The 19,245-nt window shown below is 39.0% G+C and overlaps 3 protein-coding genes across 7 annotated transcripts; 1 reads left to right on the top strand and 2 right to left on the bottom strand.

The window, feature by feature from the left end:
* Positions 1 to 326: 326 nt before the first annotated feature.
* Positions 327 to 5,664, bottom strand: polb (polymerase (DNA directed), beta). Its single transcript, XM_056376328.1, has 14 exons — positions 5,465 to 5,664; positions 5,119 to 5,176; positions 4,424 to 4,490; positions 3,681 to 3,755; positions 3,504 to 3,562; positions 3,244 to 3,293; positions 3,000 to 3,051; positions 2,822 to 2,876; positions 2,663 to 2,735; positions 2,498 to 2,568; positions 2,302 to 2,388; positions 2,094 to 2,161; positions 1,638 to 1,777; positions 327 to 1,500 (listed from the first exon to the last, which is right to left on the bottom strand). Exons 1-14 carry the CDS (start codon positions 5,523 to 5,525, stop codon positions 1,406 to 1,408), a joined length of 1,011 nt encoding a protein of 336 aa, XP_056232303.1. The 5' UTR covers positions 5,526 to 5,664; the 3' UTR covers positions 327 to 1,405.
* Positions 5,665 to 5,727: 63 nt separating this feature from the next.
* enkd1 (enkurin domain containing 1) lies at positions 5,728 to 16,069 on the bottom strand. 3 transcript variants are annotated; one of them, XM_056376321.1, is made up of 8 exons: positions 15,937 to 16,069; positions 8,183 to 8,280; positions 7,726 to 7,950; positions 7,421 to 7,593; positions 7,191 to 7,334; positions 6,729 to 6,871; positions 6,445 to 6,581; positions 5,728 to 6,331 (listed from the first exon to the last, which is right to left on the bottom strand). In XM_056376321.1, exons 1-8 carry the CDS (start codon positions 15,939 to 15,941, stop codon positions 6,171 to 6,173), a joined length of 1,086 nt encoding a protein of 361 aa, XP_056232296.1. In that variant the 5' UTR covers positions 15,942 to 16,069; the 3' UTR covers positions 5,728 to 6,170. The 3 variants fall into 3 exon arrangements, with proteins under 3 accessions (XP_056232296.1, XP_056232298.1, XP_056232297.1); XM_056376323.1 differs by lacking the exon at positions 15,937 to 16,069 and adding an exon at positions 13,357 to 14,670; XM_056376322.1 differs by lacking the exon at positions 15,937 to 16,069 and adding an exon at positions 8,710 to 9,354.
* On the top strand, positions 9,823 to 19,138 carry vdac3 (voltage-dependent anion channel 3). Of its 3 annotated transcripts, XM_056376324.1 has the most exons (11): positions 9,823 to 9,856; positions 10,076 to 10,126; positions 13,141 to 13,257; positions 14,731 to 14,802; positions 14,965 to 15,014; positions 15,992 to 16,144; positions 16,249 to 16,301; positions 16,471 to 16,698; positions 16,827 to 16,977; positions 17,912 to 17,969; positions 18,061 to 19,138. In XM_056376324.1, exons 1-11 carry the CDS (start codon positions 9,838 to 9,840, stop codon positions 18,150 to 18,152), a joined length of 1,044 nt encoding a protein of 347 aa, XP_056232299.1. In that variant the 5' UTR covers positions 9,823 to 9,837; the 3' UTR covers positions 18,153 to 19,138. The 3 variants fall into 3 exon arrangements, with proteins under 3 accessions (XP_056232299.1, XP_056232301.1, XP_056232300.1); XM_056376326.1 differs by lacking the exon at positions 13,141 to 13,257; XM_056376325.1 differs by lacking the exon at positions 9,823 to 9,856 and having other exon boundaries at positions 10,070 to 10,126; positions 13,139 to 13,257.
* The last annotated feature ends 107 nt before the right edge of the window (positions 19,139 to 19,245 follow it).

Here is a 19,245-nt window from a genome sequence, read left to right as displayed (position 1 = left end):
ATATGAGATATAATGTGAACATACTCCCAACTTCTCCCCTTTCAAACATGAAAAAACGCCAACAACAAACAAAACATATTGGCAGACAAAATGGTTCCCATCCTACACCCAGGCATTATGTACCTTACCAGATAATTTTCTGTTATTACAACTGGAAAATGTTTTTGTGATGAGAAAAAACATGTTCTATTCTATCTTATCTTATATAGCCAAAAAGCCCAATCAACGGCATCCCGTTTTCATTAAAAGAGTGTCTATATTTATAATAAACATCTTTTCAATGATCATTTTTCAGAGTTTCCTAAAAATAAAGTGAAAACAAAAAATAACATTTTTACACTATCATTTATTTTACTCCTACATAAACAAACTTAACAGTTGGAGGTTAACAACCCCACTGTTTTAAATAGTTTTTTTTCTTAAATAGACTAATGTTCAGGTTCTGTGTTACAGATTAAAATCACAAGATACATTGTAGCAGTATCCAGGTACCTGGTTAACTTTATTACTTTTATCTACTGCTTTCAAATGCCCCCCTAAAAACTGAAGATAAAATAATTCCCTAACTTACACACGTTATCATTTTCACACAACCACATGCAATAGATCCAAGTCTCTACGTATAACAGTCATATTCCCACACCAATCAAAAACTGATGAAATATAAAGAAAACAAAAGAAAATAATTTGTCCAAAATTAGTGTCTATAACTAGACACTTAGCCAATTAAACACAAATATTATTTGCATCATTGCATTTCTTCTTCCTAATTTATTAGTTTGCCTGTATTGGCACTACTACTACATAACACATGCTTAAATTTCCATGGAGAGTTTATTTAAAAAAAACAAACAATGTGTAACAACTACACCATAAACACCTTTGGCAGAACTCAGCCAAAGTGTTTAAATACACAACTGTCATGACAGTGTTGATGATAGAGTCGTCATTGTTCATGATGGACGAGTAACAATTGTAACAAAAGCTAGTTCACATTAAGACTGCTCTTCCCAGGTTATGTTGAAATAATTTTCTGGAATATCAAAAACTAAAATGTATTCAGGTGTGGTAAAAAAATTTAAATAGAATAAATTACTGTTGAGCATGATTTAAAAACCTTCTTAAAAATGTGAGCCCATATATCTTCATACACAACCATGGATGATTAAACTTAAGGTCAAAACAAAATAACAATTTGGTTGTGCTAAACACACATGGTCTTGTGTTTAGTTTTAAATTTCATTAACAGTCCAAATGTCCAAAACAGATAATTACAATGACTGTCACAGTTGTTTTCTTTTCAGTAACATAGTTGAATGGTATATAAAAGACTAACACACAAACCCATGCTCCTGAGCTTGTTTGCAGGAAAGCTGTAGCCTTAATTACATTTGTAACTGTAACTTCACTCGCTGCGGTCCTTTGGCTCTCTATATTTGTAGTGGATGTATTCAAAGATGTCTCTCTCACTATCCACCAACAGAGGCTCCCCTGCCATACCTACAACACATCCACAAAGAAAAACAGCTGATATAAATAGTTAAAAGCATGAATCATTAGTTACTGACTGATGACAGAAGTGACACAGGGCTGAAACAGTGATCAGATGGTTCATGTCACACTTGATTGAGACTCACCAGTGACCCCAAGTGGTCGTATGGTGTACTCATTAAGAGTGAAGCCCTTCTCCAGAGCATGAGTTCTCATATTTTTATTGAAGATATCACTTCCAGTGAAATACAGAACTCCACAGTAGTACTGGTCCTTGGGAATTAACCTTGGGAAATGAAAAGAACAGTTAGAGAGCAGGAACAAACAGCTAATTAGAAGAACAAATAAATAAAGCCAGAAGGTTGCCACTTAACTTTTTGCTGTGTATCCAGATTTACAATACTAAACTAAGCCTGGGCGTAGGTAGAGGTAATGTTTTAATTTGAAGATCACAATTTGATCCCCTCAACAAATGAAATCACATCATTATCCAGACAAAGGATAAGGAATCCTTACCCACTGGCTCAGCCCATGGTGTTTTGTATAAATATATGCTTAAAAAACCTAATCTAGAAACATTAAAGCAATATAAAGCAGGGCACCTAATATCAATGCGCCTGTGAAGGTATTCTTCCTCATCTTCATCACTCGGCTGCAGCTGGCAGACTCCCTAGAAAAACAAGATCCAGAACATTGTGACCAGTCATATGCTTCATGGGTTGGCTATAGTTACTACACTAATTGTGTTACCATTTACAACATCAAACACATACAGCTGAGCATGTGAGACAAAATAAGCACAAGCCTCACCATGAACTTGGTGTCTCCTTTGGACAGAGTGTCAGTCACAAAGCCAATGGACTCCAAATGGTTGACCACAGCATGGAGGAGTTTGGGCTGGAAAAGAAAAATTGGACAAAATGAATTAGAAAAAGAAGTCAACCTGCAGTTTATGGCAACACACTACATTTACAACAGGATTAGTGAGGGTAGAGAAGAGTCTTACCTGCTTCTCAGTCTGAGAGGTGTAGTCTGGGTGGGTCAGCAAAATATCAATATCACCACTCGATGCAGCACCTGTCAATTAAGAACATATGAATCAATATCATGACTTTGAACTCCTATCATTAACTGGATATCAGGTGTGACAAACTTGAAGGGAAAGTTTTACCTCTCCTGTAACTTCCACAGATTGTTCCAATATATTCTGTATCAATTTCCTTCAACTCTCCAAGAATCAGTGTCTAAATGAAAACATCATCACACAGAGTTAGAAAAATCAAAATAAAACTCATCTGAAAATTACATAAAAATATAAATGCTTGATCACCTCCATCTTTTCCATTTCAGCACGTGGAATTCTTTTCTCAAACTCCTCAAAGTACCTGAAGGCAGTAAAGTACACTCATGACACCCAGCTCATGGATCAATAGAGCAAGACTTTAATATATTCAAAGGAGAGTTTATTGTGATTTGATGATATTCTAACATCACGGAGCCAAACTTACTTCAGTCCAATCTGTTGATGATGGTTTAGCTTGTGCTCGATCTTTTTCAGATCTAAAAATAGAGCAAGAAATAACATTGAGGAATATTGCTCATTTGAAGTAATAACAGAGCTAAATCTACATTGTGTGTGACATTTATTGAACATGCAATATAGTGTGTCAAATAAAATATATTCAAACAGACAAAGAATAAGATTAAACAATTATTTTAACAATTTTAATGCAAGTCAACTGCTAAACAAACCTTCTAATGTCTTCACCCCTTCATCAAAAAACTTCCTGGCAGCAGCAGGGCTAAAGTCAGGAGCCAAAAGATGCAGTTTGTTACATGAGGCACATATGGTAAACTTACATGAACAAATAAATTACAAAATATTCCTGCATGCCTCTGGCAACAGAATTCGTTAGCCATTGCATTTAAAAAAAAAAAGTCATGATGCATTTCACTGTGAATGTCCATGCAAAACATTTAAGGGGTTTTTAATTTGGATTGATAACACATACCCAATTCCAGTAACTCTGGTGAGGAAATTGATGGAAGAGCTTGTGTCATCATTTCGGATCTAGAGGAAAATATAAAAGAAGCATGTCAGTCTGTTTATACTATGTTAAAATTAAGCTATTATTAAACAAATATACCAGTGTGTCAGCAATCATGTATTTTCATGCTCAAAGACTTGCCTTTTCTAGTTTCCGTAATTTGCCAGTTTGTAGAAACTCATCAATCTTTTCTGCTATTTTAGCTCCAACACCATCCTGTTGAAATGTGAAGGCAAACATGAGGATGCAGAATAATGCCGTCTGCAGTGGTTATGTAAGATGTCCAGAGTAGCTGTTGACAAACATTTTCAGGCTACAGCAGAGGGCATCGCACAACACACAACCACGGCAACAACATGAGCACATTAGTGTTAGGAAAGGCAATTAATGATAGGGTCATTTCCAGTTTCCAGACATCAGTGCACTGATATGAACTGTCTAAAAGAGGTAAGGATGAAGTCATCTATCCCGGTCAAGTTCAACACAGAGAGATCTTAAAATATGACTCCATGACACAGTGAATCAGATCAACTCACCATGAAAAGTTATTACTAAAATCAAAATGTGTGGAAATGCAAACACAAAACTCTGATTTGAAAAACAAAAAATGAATTACTATCTATTTATCTATCTATATACAAAACCTTTATACTGACAAGGATATCTAAGTGTCTTCAACCACAACTACTGAACTTCATAACATTCACAAAGGTAGGACTTTATGCTGCATTGCAATATCTCAGTTTGTATGACACAAAATCTCATTATGCATCTGGCCCATTGTCACCAGGTTTTTACATAATTACTGTGTATCACAAATTCACAAATGTATTAATTATCAAGGTAGCCAATGAAGACATTAAGGTTGTATTCAGTGTATGTACCAGTTTTTTGGCCTCTTCACCACTTCTGATCTTGTTAGGGTACTTGGCAATGGTAGATGCTGCTTTCCTAGCCACAGGGCAAAAGAAAACTGGTTATGTAATAGAAAAACAACACGGAAATAAATAGCTTTTATTGAATTTCTGCTATAACAAGTATAACAAAGTTGTATCCTTAATCACCAGGTCAATGCCCCCGCCCCCCTTAGTATGTTTAGTATTCAAATTCTCTTGCCATGGCACACCTAAACTAAAGCAGTTTAATACAACAGCCTTACCATAAAACTCTCATGAAGCTTATGTTGATCAGTTTCTGTTGAAACTGTTTAAAAATGTTTTTTATTCAATATTATGGTTATGGTTTTTAGGCTATTCAATTCTATGTATATGCACTGTACACAATACAATTCAGCAACACAAACTATAGCCTTCAAACTGAACACATTAAACTTCATGAAGGTTGGATTTATTACAGGGTTGTTATATTAGACTGCATGAGTTTTTTTTTTATTAGACTACATACGTTTTAGCTAGTTGTGCCTTATAAACTTGTAACTTGTGCTTTTTGCACTTTACACGACCATTGGATGTATGGGTTCAAACAGCATTATATCTATTATTATACACTGCTATATTCACATAATCAAACCCTCATCCAACAACAAAGCACACCTCATTGCTGAGCCTTCAGAGCTTACCTGTATGCATTGTACTTGTGTATTGCCCTGTTGACATTTTTCTCGTAATTGGCCAGCTCTGGAGACAGAAGTAAGACAGTATAATGTAGTATAATGACTTCATAGTTCCCTCATACTCCTGCCACTATTTCAGGAAGCCATTTAAATATGAGGCATTTAAATGACAAGACATTGTCCATCGGCCTAAGCAACGAAAATTAAGAAATGCGAGAAAGAAAGAGTATCATTTAACATAGTTTGACAAATACATGATATCCATTCAAGTTTTTTTCGTGTTATTTTTTCAATTAAAAACAGAACACAGCTATCACGTTAGCTGAATTCAACCGTCAGACTCTTCACGTACCCACAAGAAAGTCTGTTATTCCTTCGTTTAGTGATTCCTGTGGCGCTTTCCTCTTGCTCATTGTGGATTTGATAAGGTCTCAAATGTCCTTTCAGACTTCAAACGATCTTATATGCTTGCAAAAAAGTTAAGACCTCTCTGTATTCTTAGTTAGCCTTTAGCACATTAGCTAGCTCACGCAGAACAATGACCGACAGACGTAGAAGGGGTGGGACGTGCGTAATACGTCATAGATACCCCCCCTCCCAAAAAAATCAAGCAGCTTAATTTTAATGATGCATTGTAAGTTTTAATTTTAAAAAAGTAATATACAGTGACTTCACAAAAAAAATCATCAGTATTACACACAAAAAAAAAAAAAACCCAAAAACAAATCACATCTCAGCAAATGATATTTATGAGCTAATGGACTGTTTACAGTGCATCTGCTTATTTTTTCTTCCAAGAGCAAACTGCATGTTATTCAACAGCATGCAAGTGACATTCAGTAACCTCAGTGGTTGACTTCAAGTAATAATCCCCCCATTTATAATATAGTTCTTTCAATTTACAAAATTAAAATACTTTTAAAACGTTAAAATAATCATCTATTTTAAAAGGTTCAGTGTTGAGCAACTACAAAATGAAAATGAATCTCAATAAAGCAGTGGATATAAAGGATCGTCTCCTCTTCCTTCTTCCCCCTCCTCATCTTCTTCTTCATGTGTTAGGAATTAATTTTTATATAAACTTTGTCCCTGGAGAATATTTTAATGGCCTCCTCGATTTCAGAAAGCCTACAATCAAGGTGAGCCCTTCGTGAGCGAAAGCTCAGATTGTCAGCTTTGAGAGGGAGTGACAGCAGCTCAGTCACCAGGGAGCAATGAGCTGAGGACGAAAATCAGAAATAGAGTTAGACTAACAAATATTCACTATAAAATCATTACTTTAAGTGAATGTTGTCATGATGAATGTAAAGACAGAGATTAACAGAGGCATACTCTCTTTGAGGGACTTCAGTGTCTCTTGTCTCTCACTCTCAGGCATCAGGGCATGACCAGCTGGGATTGTAGGATCAGGTGTGTTCCTCCTCCTCTCTTCCTCTTCTTTACGCCAAAGCTCCTTCCTCTCCTCAAGACTGTAATTGTGTGTGTGTTTAAGTCGGAATGATAGAGAGAGAACACACATCAGTAACAGCAGTGAAAGGAAATATGAGAACAGGTGAAGCATATAGGTGATATGATAGGTAAGATGAGGAGGCAAGACATGACATAAGGGTACTCACTACTGAGGCACCTGTCCCTTGACTGCACTGGGCACAGGCTTATCTCTTAGATTTGTCAGTGATTGTGACCGACGCAGCACAGTTTTTCTTGCAGCCTGGGCATTATGTTTTATGAAGTCTATGGTCTGACCTTTCACCTGTAACTGTATCCACAAATAAGAATTCATGAAATATATATATATAAATATATATATATATATATATACATATATATATATACATATATATATATATAATATATATATATAAAAAGAAAAAGAATATTGCAGATTTACTTCAAAGTCAGTAAAATTCACATTCATGTTATTTGTTTAATAAATCATGTTAGAGCACAAGACAACAATTGCAAGCACTACTCTTCTCTTCTCTTTGACAGAAAAAATTAAATCTATACACTATACGGCTAATTGTTTGATCATGTGAGTGTGTATCAAGAAGTAAACGTTAACTGGCAATTCTCACTTGCAAATCCTGGTCATGTACAGAGTTGCACGATGCAGGGCGTTGCAAAGCTTTGGAGTGTGGTCTTGGTGGGGCAGTAAATCCACCATTAGAGTGGGCCTTCAGAAATTTTTGACACTGTGGTTTAACAGATGGACAAGAAACCTGCATGAAAGACATTGGATTAAAAGTTATCCAAAGGAAATATTCATAACTCAAGGACTTCCATCTTTCGCAGACACATTCCTTACCTGTAGCTGGGCCATCACCCTGGATGGGACATTCTCATATTTGGAGGAGGTCCAAAGAGCTTTGACAGGAGCCGGACGAGACTGTGCTCTTTCAGCCTCCTGCTCTTTGCAGCGTCTCTGGATCTCCCGGAGACGACGCACATTCTCTTTACTAAAGTCATGTACTCGCTGTTCTAAAGGTCCAAATAATAAAAGTTGTGTTAATAACAACATAGAAATGTAAAAACTGGCAATAAGAAGAAACTGCCGAGAGCTGCCGAGTTTACAAATCTGAAAGATCAATCTGAAAAATCAGTTGCACTTACTCTGTTTGGGAACAGGAGTGATCGAAACACCATCTAGTTTGAGTAGTTCCCCCACTACACCTCTTTGTCCTCGTTCCAGGATATAGGTGGCATTAGGGCCAACACGGGGAGGATGTGCTGGGGTACGAGCACTGTAGCAGCCAGGGTACAACACAGGATCTGGAGCAAGTGGCCCTGAGAGCAAGGCCAAAGTCCCATTGTGGTTTCCCTCTAAACGTCCACGAGCTGAGGGAGGAAAGAAAATGAAATAATGTAACTTGAGGCCAATATTTATACTATTTTTGTTTTGTTTTCCAAGTGTGGAGGTCAAGGGCCTTGTTGCTGCAATATCTACCATAAGGAAGACAGCTATCTTAACTTTGTAGACATTCATATATTGTCATCAATACATGCATACACAGTAAATTCAGTTTCAAAGGGGATTTTAGTATACCATAACCCCATGGCCGCACCTAACCTGAAGCAGGTCGTTTGTAGTACTGAGGGAACAGAGAAGGATCCGGGGGGATTGGCCCAGATATTGATGACGGCCCCTCACACATCTGAAGCTGTAAACTGTAAAAACAAACACAAAGTCTACAGTATCAGCAAAGAAATATAATAGAGTCAAACACACAAAGATTTCTCACAGTGATAGACTGTTTAGAGTTACTAAATGAAAAGCACAATAACTAAACCCTGATTTCCTTGGGCATGGGTATAAACCAAATCACGCCGACTGTATACAGCTATACAGAAGTGTAGTTGCTTTTGAGTTTGTTTATATCACTAAAATCACTAAATCCCTATGTTAGCGGTGACCAACAATGGCTATTGTCAATTAGCTTGTAAAGTTGGCTAATCAACACAGGCTCTGTCGACGAATTCCTCCTCAGAAACGACACACAACCACGCGTTAAACAAAAAAATATTTACAACAGCTTACGTCGACCAAACAACTGTAACCGGTTCAGTTACATGAAGTAATGAATTTCATTCGTTTACCTTTATTATTAGCCTTGTTTATCCGAGGATTTTGTTCACGCGCGGTGATGACGCTGAGGCATCAACACTTGTATCAGCAGGCTTTACCATAGCAACGGCTCAGCCGCATATAGAAATAGAAGTGATAGAAAGAAGAGTCTCCTACGTCTCACAATCATTTTACTGATGAGCAGTTGGGAGTTTACTAGAAATAAGACACAGCGGTAAACTACTAACAACCGCTGGAAAATATTGTGTTATTGACAACTGTTTCGCAATAACAATCGATTATTGCGAAAGTTTGGATACCAATCATAAAGCAAATTTTGATAATTACAGCAATAATAATACTTAGGCCTAAAACATAAATGATATCCCATGATTTAATAGGCAGCTTGCCCGATGCAGGTAAACACCTGCGTTCCTATGCCTTTGCACCAGTTTTGAGTTCTAGCAGGTGTATTTCTGTGTAGGATTTCCTGTATTCCGAGTGTTGCCTCTCAGGCTGTTTCAATCTCCCCTTCAACATAACTTCGACTGCAACGAACAAAGCTCCAACTATGTTCCTTATTATAACTATTCTCTACTATTATACTATACCACTGCTATAACGTTGTGATTGCTAGAGCGTCATTGCGCAGTACCATAGACTGTAAGGGCGGGACACTGCGCACAACCTGAAAATAACCTCTCCCTGACAGACAAACTTCAGGGCAAAAACACCCTCTATTTATAAGCGATTTTAGCAAGAGGTCATTGCCCCCGAGCGGTGTAAGAGTATTATTACACCAAAACAAATGCGGCATTTTCACATTTGTGCCACCCAGTGTTGATTCACACGGAAGTGGCTAGAAAAATATATAAAAATATAAAAATATATAATACAATTCTAGCATTGCAGAGATTGCACTGTTATGTTATTCCTTACATTTGTGAGTTTCTGTGTCCATGACCTCATTTTAAATTACGTAAATCTGAAATATTTTTTTTAATCACAGTTTACACAAATCCAAAAACAAGCTTTATTTTGCGTGACTATTTGTGCAATAATGATTTGATGTGATGTAGAATGCATCAAGGTAGCACGCCTAATCTCGTGATAGTTTATGATATGATAAAATACTATGATAAAACTATGGAGACTTTCCCATGAATATCACTGTGACAGGTATGCCTTTACCTATATCAAACACATACTAAGCACCAATGAACTTCTCAGCAATAATGTACGAAATGTGAACACGGTTTACATATATAAAACATATACAGCAGGCCTATACTGTTTGACAAGTTTTTCCTCAATGTCAATTACACAACGGCCCCGCCCTCGGCCGGAGGTCTGACTCGCGCCTGCCCAGTCTGTTCGTCTCTGCTTTCTCCTTCACAGTGCCCCGCTGCGCCGACGTTAAGAAACTCTGCACCCACCCCGTAAAGAAAGGTAAGAAATAACTGACTTCACCAAGTTGTTATTTTCAAAAAGTTATTGTCTTATGTCGGTTTATCTGTACTACGGTGCAGCTGTTGTCAATAATCGTGTGACTGTCAGAGAGATATGAGTCACACATACAGGGGTGGGAGTGCAGCAGGCGGGTATGCCATGGTTTCAATGGCAGTCCAGGCCTGTATATCCCAGTAGTTACCTGAAATTTACAACTGTAAAGTGCCTGAAAAAGAATCTCTCCACAAAGGGAAGTTTATTGGCCATAACTGATTTGCGATCAGCGATGTCGACATGGGACAAAATGGTCCCATTTTCTGTAAAGCTTTTTAAGTGGCACATTTTTAACATTGTGGTGGGACATCTTGTCCATATCCTATTTAAAAATAGAGATTGTGTTTTAGAAAGGCAGGCGTTGCAGGGTTGGTAGCCTAGCACACAGTGGACGAGGCTACAGACAAACAAAGAAAAACCAGAGGTGGACACATCTGGGCTAATAAAAAATACTCGTCCACTTGTGGGACAGGGCGACCTGATGCCATAAATCTTATATGCCTGTTTTTCAAGAAGCCAAAAGTCTATGAACAGGTACATTAAATATCAAGGTCAGCTCGGAGGAATAAGTGAAAATGAAACCTGGGTTATTTTAACTGTTTTAAATCTATATTGGAATGGAATTGGGGTAATTTATTTGGTCTTCTAAGACCGGCGCTATCCAAAGTTCTGAAATCAGGCCCATTGTTCAAATGCTAGACTGACTCAGGGCTGAAAGAACACATTAGTACCAATACAGGGTGATGCAATAAGTATTAAACGATCCACCCACCAGTAAACAGGTGCTTACACACAACAGTAGTCTAACTGTTGTCATACACTCTGAAGTTCACTGGGAAAACATATTATGTGGACTGGAGCAGACTATGAAGCAAATACATCATCACTACATCAGGCACTTTACGTTCAAGCTATATATTGTCTTGGTGTGACTTGACTGCTCTAGAACTTATCTCTCTCACACACACACACACACACACACACACACACACACACACACTGTTATATCCCTCACCCACTTGCCTTGGTGTCATGTTATCAGAGGGTTCGGCCAGTGTTGGGTAACTGTCTGTTTGCACAGTTTTATAGTTTTTTTGTTCAATATCTGTTCATTAGTAAAGGGTCTATTATCAGTGCCCTCATATTAAATTGCTAAATTATCAGTTTGTCAACTATCGAATACATGTTAAATTATTCCTTGAATTGTTAGTCATTTAAGACAGATGTATGACTACTGCCAGTTTTTTTTGTGATTGATTCATAAAATAAAATATGGAACACATTGACTTCACCTTTACAAATACAAGAAACTGGTGGCTTTTATCCAGTTTATATCAGCACAAAGTGAACATATTTTTCGTTTGATAGATTCATTGATATAATTGATCAATTTCATAGACAGAATAGAGTATTCATAGAATAATTTTCAATAGATTTCTCAATAATGTTAATTATAGGAAGTTGCAGACCTAGTGAGAATCAGGAGTATCCTTGTGTTCAAATGAATCAGACTTCATGTAACATACTAGTGGTCTGTCAGACAGTATGCAGCTATCTAATCAGACAACTGCAAAAAATTCAAACTGAAAAATTGGCAATTTACACTTATTGTGCTGTGTGCATGTAACATATTAATATTTGTACCTGAGCACCATCCACCATTTTGTTGTTTGTGTGGTCGTAATTTTCCTTTCACATTAATTCTAAATGTCCTTTTGACCTCTGAGCTCAGTCAAGGCTGCAGCTCATGAAAGTGTCAAGATCAGAGGAGGGAGAGTGTTTTGTATATAAATGTAGTGTGGAGGTAAAATACAGACAAATATATCCATTTTTATAGGGGTTTTCAATAGGCTGAACCTGGATGAGGACACATGTTGAACCCCTAGTCACATGTGTTGTAGTGTCAGGTTCACCTGGGCTAAATATAGAGCCGAGTGTTGAGACTGAAGGATGGAGTCGAGGTGGGAAGGAGTCAAAAATGGACCTGAAGGGGGTGAGGGGACACAGAGCTGAGAAGGAGCATGTCTGTCGCGTGAAATGACAAAGGCAGTGCAGGAATTACATGAGCTCAGCAAAATGCATGTCAGCTGGCACACAGTTGCTTAGGTTTTGTAGAAGCAAACAGCAGATACGGACGGGACTTTTTGACGCAGACTGTGACTTATTCTCAGGTGTTTGTGTGTGTGAGAAAGATGGAGATCAGGTTTGGGTATTTCACTAGAGAGATTTCTGTTATTGTGGTCTTGTCCTTGTTTTTTCTCACTGGCTTGAATTAGGCAAGATCTCAGCTGGAAAAAGGTGATTTCACATACTTCCATTCATCAATCAGAGTTCAGCAACATCTGAATCAGATCCTGAAGACAGTTGTGAGGTTGTTTGCTTATGTTTCCAGTACTGTCAGTCAGTTATGAACAAACCACACCCTCACAGTACAGATGAAGCAGATTAGCTGACTCTTTGTTAAACTTAAAACAGCTGTAATTGATATTTTTTATAATAATTTGCTGTTGATGTAGCACTCGAGGAGACATGCTTACCTGTAAGAAGTGCTGTGCTTTCTGTGCTCTCGTATAAGGGGCAGAGAAGCTTCTATATATCACCAGTTCATCATTTTGTATCCTTCATGCAGCTAATCAGTATTCTTTGTCTGATAAAAATGACATTTTTCAGTGCCATACAAGGCACACAGGCCTTATCGTGTTCAAAGGCTGTGCACAAAGTACAATGTGTTCATCATCTGCTGGCCTATGCACATATTGTACAATGTGTCGCAATAGTTGGCCAGTTTTCTGCATAGAAAGGACACCTGTGAGCTCTTGACTGCATGCTAAGGAAGCATGCTAATGTTCACAGCCACTCTCAGACAAGCCCACACATTGTGCACTGTTGCTGTCAAACAGTGCAGCACAATTTGCCAAAGTTTTCTATTGTCCCTCCTTGTGCTTCCCTCGTCTGAAGAGACATGGCAGAGAAAGAAGTGAGGAATATGGTGCAGCAGGACAAGACAGGAAAAGACAAGCAGGCAGAGAACAAAGGCCACTGTGTGACATGTCAGCACCACGCACCCAAGGGACATGGTGAGTGGGGGGTGTGTGTGTAGAGAGACGGATGATGTATCATCAGGGTCCCTGGATTGCACTCTGGCTACATTGTCATTATAGACCTGAGATCTTTACCTTTTGTCAATTTCAAGTTGTTGGATTAAAATGACAACATTTTGATGGTCTGCACTGGGTCAATCATTGGTGCATTAGCAGATAGAAGCTGCATTAGCCCGAGTGATGTCCTATCTTCATCCTCTGTAGAAAAGATGTGATAGATGAGATTAACAGTGGGGGGACAGAAGCACCAGAAAGAAGGCAAGCCTGTAGTAAAATATTAATCCTGGTTTAGGTTGTAAGTGAATGCAGGATATTTTAAATGCTCCTGCAAAGTCACCTTGTCAAAAATGTCTTCACACACACACACACACTGTCCCAGGGGACCCTGATGACTGTCTGAAGCACTCCGGTGCAGTGCAGTGGTGTGCAGAACTTGTAGTTGCTGACTAACCAAACTTGCTACTGCTTATGTTAGCTCTACTGCATTGCCTTGCGTAGTATTCCTTTACCCATCGTAGATATTATATCTCTTTCTCATCACTAGCATAGCATAATGAGGATGTTACTCGTGTTGAAATACAGTAGTAACTTTTGCAGTAAAATTCCTCTGTTGGGTGTCTCTGTGGTTTTTTTTAAAGATATTTGCTCCATGACATTTCTAGTCCCTCCCTCCAAGAGAATCAGTCCCATTAGTTAAACAACCACTGCTGCTTGCTAATGGACTGTTGCCAGGCAATCAATAAGGTTCACATGGAAGATGGAGGGGGAGGAGAGACGCTGGATATCACCAGACAGGCCCTTTCCAGAAAGCAAGGGTTTCTCAACTGAGGCAAATATGAATACTGATGTGTACTGATTGTTTGCAACATTTGTCAGAAAATGCTATCTGCAGTGCTTTCTGTGTGCGCGAATACAGCTCTTTTTTTAATGCCCTTAGAAATCTGAGTTGCATTGCTTAGCCTCCACAAAGGTGCAGGGCTCCATATAGAGGTATTAGTCCTCACAGGGAGAACTACTCTGTCTTTGATAACACTAGTATCTTGAATAATATCCTCTTTGGCAGGGTTGTCTCAGTTTGGGCTTTGAGACTTCATATTTTTAGCAGAACGTCTGTATAAAAACCCAGAAAAAGTGTGGGTGTTTAATAGTTAGGGTCTAGTGAAAGATGCTAACAAAGTTGCATCATGGGAAATGTAGGATCCAGCACATTTGGAGCTTAACCCATACTAGTGACAAAAAAAAATCTGGATATTTTGGCCTCTGCTTTTATTCTTTTGATGAGTCATGCAAGCCCTGCAACTTCATGGAGGTGCATTTCTAGGTTGCTGGAATATCCCTTTGACTATGCATCAGTCAGGTCCAAGCAGCGATATGCATATTTGTATGTGTGTTCCACTGTTGTGAGAAAATTGTAAAAACTTGACAGTACGTACATGTATGTTTCCTCAGGCACAATGGCCGTCCCTCCCTCATACTCTGACTTGGGAAAATCTGCCAAAGACATCTTCAACAAGGGCTATGGTAACTTCAACAAATTCATAAAATTATTCTATTTGAACTGTTTTGAACAAAGCTATGCTGAAGCAGGATGTTTATTTTTGCTGCAGCTGTCTTCGAGCCATGCTGTGCACTACAAGGATGTCGTTTTTTTTTTGTAAATTCCCTGATGTCCTTTCTCCCCAGGCTATGGAGTCCTGAAGCTTGATGTTAAGACCAAGGCCCAAAGTGGTGTTGTAAGTACTAATGTTGTCTCTGTGAGCCTGATGTGTCTAAATTTCATGCTCAGGCCTTTCTCTCAGTGGTATACATCAAATGGCTGACTCACGGACTTGCAGCAGTTCATGTCAGAGTGTGTTTGCTGCCTGACTTGTACTCAGTCTAACATCCAGAGTCAGCAGAGTAACACGAGTGTTTAGGTCGTTAGAGAGACTCTGTCTGTTTTGCTATAAACTTGTTGCCATGGCAAAACCATAATGAGCACTTGCATACAGAGTTTCCCACATGCAACAAAACTCAAGCTGTAAATGTATTCACTCTGTGTCCAAACTCCCAGGTTTCCGCTCTGTGTAGCGCTGCTTTTCATTGTCATAGTGAGCGGATTCATTCCTGCATGTAAACTCTGTGTGGTTCTCCCTAACTTTCTCTCTTTTCTCTTTTTTCTGCGTCTCCTTTGGACATTCCTGTCAGATGGTAAGAGAGCGTGTGTGCGCATATGTAATGATTAAACACAGGTGCACTGCTGGGTAAGCCAGTGGTACCAGTTGCGTGTTTGTGTACCAACAATGTTTGCAGGCTTTCTGCCAAGTGTTTCTTTGCAGCCGTAGTTCATGTAAGTGCCACCATTACCCCAAACTGCTGCACCAGTAACAGCACTGATCCTCGGATCCGCTCACAACCAGCCTCTCCCTCACAGTCCTGCCTATATTTTCAGTTTTCCCTCTCAACTCATTTCTCCATCTTAAGAGTTGTAGTTCTTCATTTAAATAACCAGCCATACAAACCTGAGAGGGATTGTGTGGCAGAGGAAAAGCAGAAAAACGATGCTTGTTACCCTAATTTTCTTTCTCTCTCCCTGAATGCTTTCTCACCCTCTCTGCCTTTAGTTTCATAGCTGGGCTCTAATGTGGCAATGTGCCTTTCTGCTTCTCTTCCCACCTCATTTCCTGTCTTCATCTCCCCCATCATCACTCCATCCCTCTTTGTCCTGCAGGAGTTTGCCACCTCTGGTTCCAACAACACAGATACAGGGAAGTCAGGCGGTCACCTGGAGACCAAGTACAAAGTGAAAGACCTGGGCCTCAGCTTTAACCAGAAATGGAACACAGACAACACTCTCACCACAGAAATCACTGTGGAGGACCAGGTAGAGTGAAACAAACAGCTTATTGAAAAAATGTTCAAAACATCAATATATTCACTTTCAGACCAAATATTAGCTCAGTTTGTCTTCTGTCTGTCTGTCTGCAGCTGGCTAAGGGCTTGAAGCTCAGTCTGGACACATCATTTGTGCCTAACACTGGGTAAGAGCGATCCTGTTCATGCTGCGTAGTTTTCAATATTTCAATAAATTGACAACAAAGTGAATAAATCAGTCAGTCAATACAGATGCATGCTATAAACATATTAATAATGCAGTACTGCTTTCTCATTGACCTTACCTCTTTTCTTTCCTTGTTATTCCTTCTGTAGAAAGAAGAGTGCCAAACTGAAGACTGGTTACAAGCGTGAGTACGTCAATGTGGGCTGTGACTTGGACTTCGACATGGCCGGTCCCACCGTCCACGCAGCTGCTGTGCTGGGCTACGAGGGCTGGCTGGCTGGTTACCAGTTGGCTTTTGACACTGCCAAATCTAAACTGACCCAGAACAACTTTGCCCTTGGATACAAGGCCGGTGACTTCCAGCTTCATACCAATGTGTGAGTCAATACATCACAGTGAAGAGAGGCAGGAAATGGAAGTGATACACCGGACGAAACATTTCCTCAGGATGAAACATAAAGTTAATCTCATCTCCACCTTTTGTGTTTGCGTTTTTGTATTTAAGCAATGATGGCACAGAGTTTGGTGGTTCCATTTACCAAAAGGTGAACGGCAAGCTGGAGACAGCGGTACACCTGGCCTGGACAGCTGGCAGCAACAACACACGCTTTGGAATTGGAGCCAAATACCAGCTGGATAAGGATGCCTCCCTGTCTGTAAGAACTGACTTCCAAACATCACGGACACATCTGAACTGCTAAAGAAAATCCTCACGAGTAGAGTTAACAGTGACAGTGACTGTAGTGCATAAGGAATTATATGTTTCAGTTTGGGAGGAAACAGGGAAAATATCCTAGAAATATCTTAAAAAACAGTCTACATCTACGCTAACGTCTATGAGACTGTACTTAGCTACGCTTTGAGCTAAATGAGCCCAATGGCAATGTTAACATGCTTAGTAACATGTATATTTGTTCACTATTGTTCACCATCTTACTTTAATGTGTTAGCATGTTAACATTTACTAGTTAGCACTAACCACACCTGAGGCTGATGGGAACGTTATTAGCTTTGCAGGTATTTGGTAGTAAACTAAATTATCTGACTAAGTGAAATTTTGACCTGAAAATCTCAATAAATGGAAAGCCGTGGGATCACCACAGTTATTACAATTCATCCTGAGGGGGGACATGAAGATGTGTTTCAGATGTCATGATAATTAATCCAACAGTTGTCAAGATATCTCACTTAAACCCAAAAAATGTCAGCCTGGTGGTGGTGCTAAGGGAAAAGTCAGTGGGATTCATTCCATTAATGTCTGTTCAAACTTTCATGGTCATCATCCAGTAATCGTTGAAATATTTCAGTCTGGACTAAAGTGGTGGACCAATGGGACATCATTGCCATTCATAGAGCCACACTGCTACCGTGGCTAAAGGAAATTACCTAAATGCACACTCACTCTTTATAATTTCCCGACATACATTTCAAGCCATCATCTAACTCTTCTGCAGTTGTTTACCCGAGGCTAATGTATCTACATATACATATATATATGATATAAATTATGTAACTGCATCCTAATTCCCAGTCTCCTAATGCTGTTCATGGCTACCTCACCCGTTCATGATGTTCTGTTTCTCCTCACAGACCAAAGTGAACAACGCCTGCCTTGTTGGAGTTGGATACACACAAACCCTTAGGCCAGGTTAGTCAACAGCCATTACTTTTTAAAAAACAAATTCCTCTAGGGCATAGGCATCGGTGCTTGACGCATAATCCGACACTCTTCCATGCAGGAGTGAAGCTCACCCTCTCAGCTCTGATTGACGGAAAGAACGTGAACGGCGGTGGACACAAAGTCGGCATGGGCTTCGAGCTGGAAGCATAAAGATTCAGCAGGAGGACAGACAACAAGAGAGAGGGGAGAGCAACATGGGAGAAGAATGAAAAGCCCAAATGTGATAACACCACAAAGGTCCACTCCGTGGCACACAAACACATCTTCCCTACACCCTGAATCCCACACACATATGCACACAAACGCACACATTGTTTGGCCTTAACCCTGAAACCCTAAACAGCCTCCAAGAACTTCAGTACTGTAATTTTTAAAGAAATCAAACATTATTTTGTGTTGGTTATTTTAAAATTTTACATTATTTACAGGTCCCACAGCCGACCTTTGAGCATATATTATACAATATAAATCACGCAAAACCCCTGTTCTCTAAATAATGTGTTATTTAATGATCAGTTTGACCAGACAAAGTGCACTTTTAATAGAGCATTTGTCTCAGACATATCTGTATTCTTTCTGAAATAAGATATGAAGCACCTTCTTATTTTGACTGTGTGGTCAGGTAATTTTTGTTCAGATATATTTTGGGTTTTAGACCGTAAAAAGATCATTAGACGATGCTTGTTTTGGTATAATGTGGTTTTGTTGCATGCTTTTAAGGCTAGCGGGACGTTTTTGACTTCATTGTCACATTGACAAGTACAGTGACTGTAAACAGATGCAATAAAAGCTGGAGAGAATCAAGCAGAAAAGACAAGGAGTGGCTGATCCTTCTCAGACTGAGTGGACTAACTTTGATTCCACCATTTGACCTCAGTAACACAGTTATAAACTGTGAACCTTCAGTTGCCAAAATGTCTATTTTTCAGGTCCTGTTTGGTAAAAATGGGCCGATTGGCAGTTTGGATCTCTGTGTCACCTCTTTGTCTTGTCTCGTTTTGTGTCCTGTACGTGTTCGACCTTTACCACTACATTTCACTCTATCTGTGCTGTGCTTTGTATAGGAAAGTTAGTCAACAGTTAGGACCTCAAACTAATTTTATTGAATGGAATAAAGAATGTAAAACTTTATAACATTAATGGGTATGTGTTTTTTTTTTTTCAAATTTTGGTTAACATGAAACAGTGAAGGAAGAGAGTTTGTGTCCTGATAAAAAATAAAAATTAAAAAAATATGGAAATT

Source organism: Seriola aureovittata, chromosome 5 (assembly GCF_021018895.1).
Source record: "Seriola aureovittata isolate HTS-2021-v1 ecotype China chromosome 5, ASM2101889v1, whole genome shotgun sequence".
Lineage (NCBI taxonomy): Eukaryota > Metazoa > Chordata > Actinopteri > Carangiformes > Carangidae > Seriola > Seriola aureovittata.
Note: the sequence above shows the minus strand (reverse complement) of the source record. Positions and strands in the feature narration are given on the sequence as shown.

What these genes read in the sequence shown, in the direction of transcription:
- polb (XM_056376328.1), bottom strand. Translation starts at nt 5,525, where the DNA reads ATGAGCAAGAGGAAAGCGCCACAGGAATCACTAAACGAAGGAATAACA. An exon ending in AATAACAGACTTTCTTGTGG is followed by an intron (nt 5,177 to 5,464) that starts GTACGTGAAGAG and finishes TTCTGTCTCCAG; the next exon opens with AGCTGGCCAATTACGAGAAA. An exon ending in AGGGGTGAAGACATTAGAAG is followed by an intron (nt 3,052 to 3,243) that starts GTTTGTTTAGCA and finishes CTCTATTTTTAG; the next exon opens with ATCTGAAAAAGATCGAGCAC.
- vdac3 (XM_056376324.1), top strand. An exon ending in ATAAGGATGCCTCCCTGTCT is followed by an intron (nt 16,978 to 17,911) that starts GTAAGAACTGAC and finishes TTCTCCTCACAG; the next exon opens with ACCAAAGTGAACAACGCCTG. An exon ending in CACACAAACCCTTAGGCCAG is followed by an intron (nt 17,970 to 18,060) that starts GTTAGTCAACAG and finishes TCTTCCATGCAG; the next exon opens with GAGTGAAGCTCACCCTCTCA.
- enkd1 (XM_056376321.1), bottom strand. An exon ending in CACTCCTGTTCCCAAACAGA is followed by an intron (nt 7,594 to 7,725) that starts GTAAGTGCAACT and finishes TTGGACCTTTAG; the next exon opens with AACAGCGAGTACATGACTTT. An exon ending in GGGTGATGGCCCAGCTACAG is followed by an intron (nt 7,335 to 7,420) that starts GTAAGGAATGTG and finishes TCTTTCATGCAG; the next exon opens with GTTTCTTGTCCATCTGTTAA.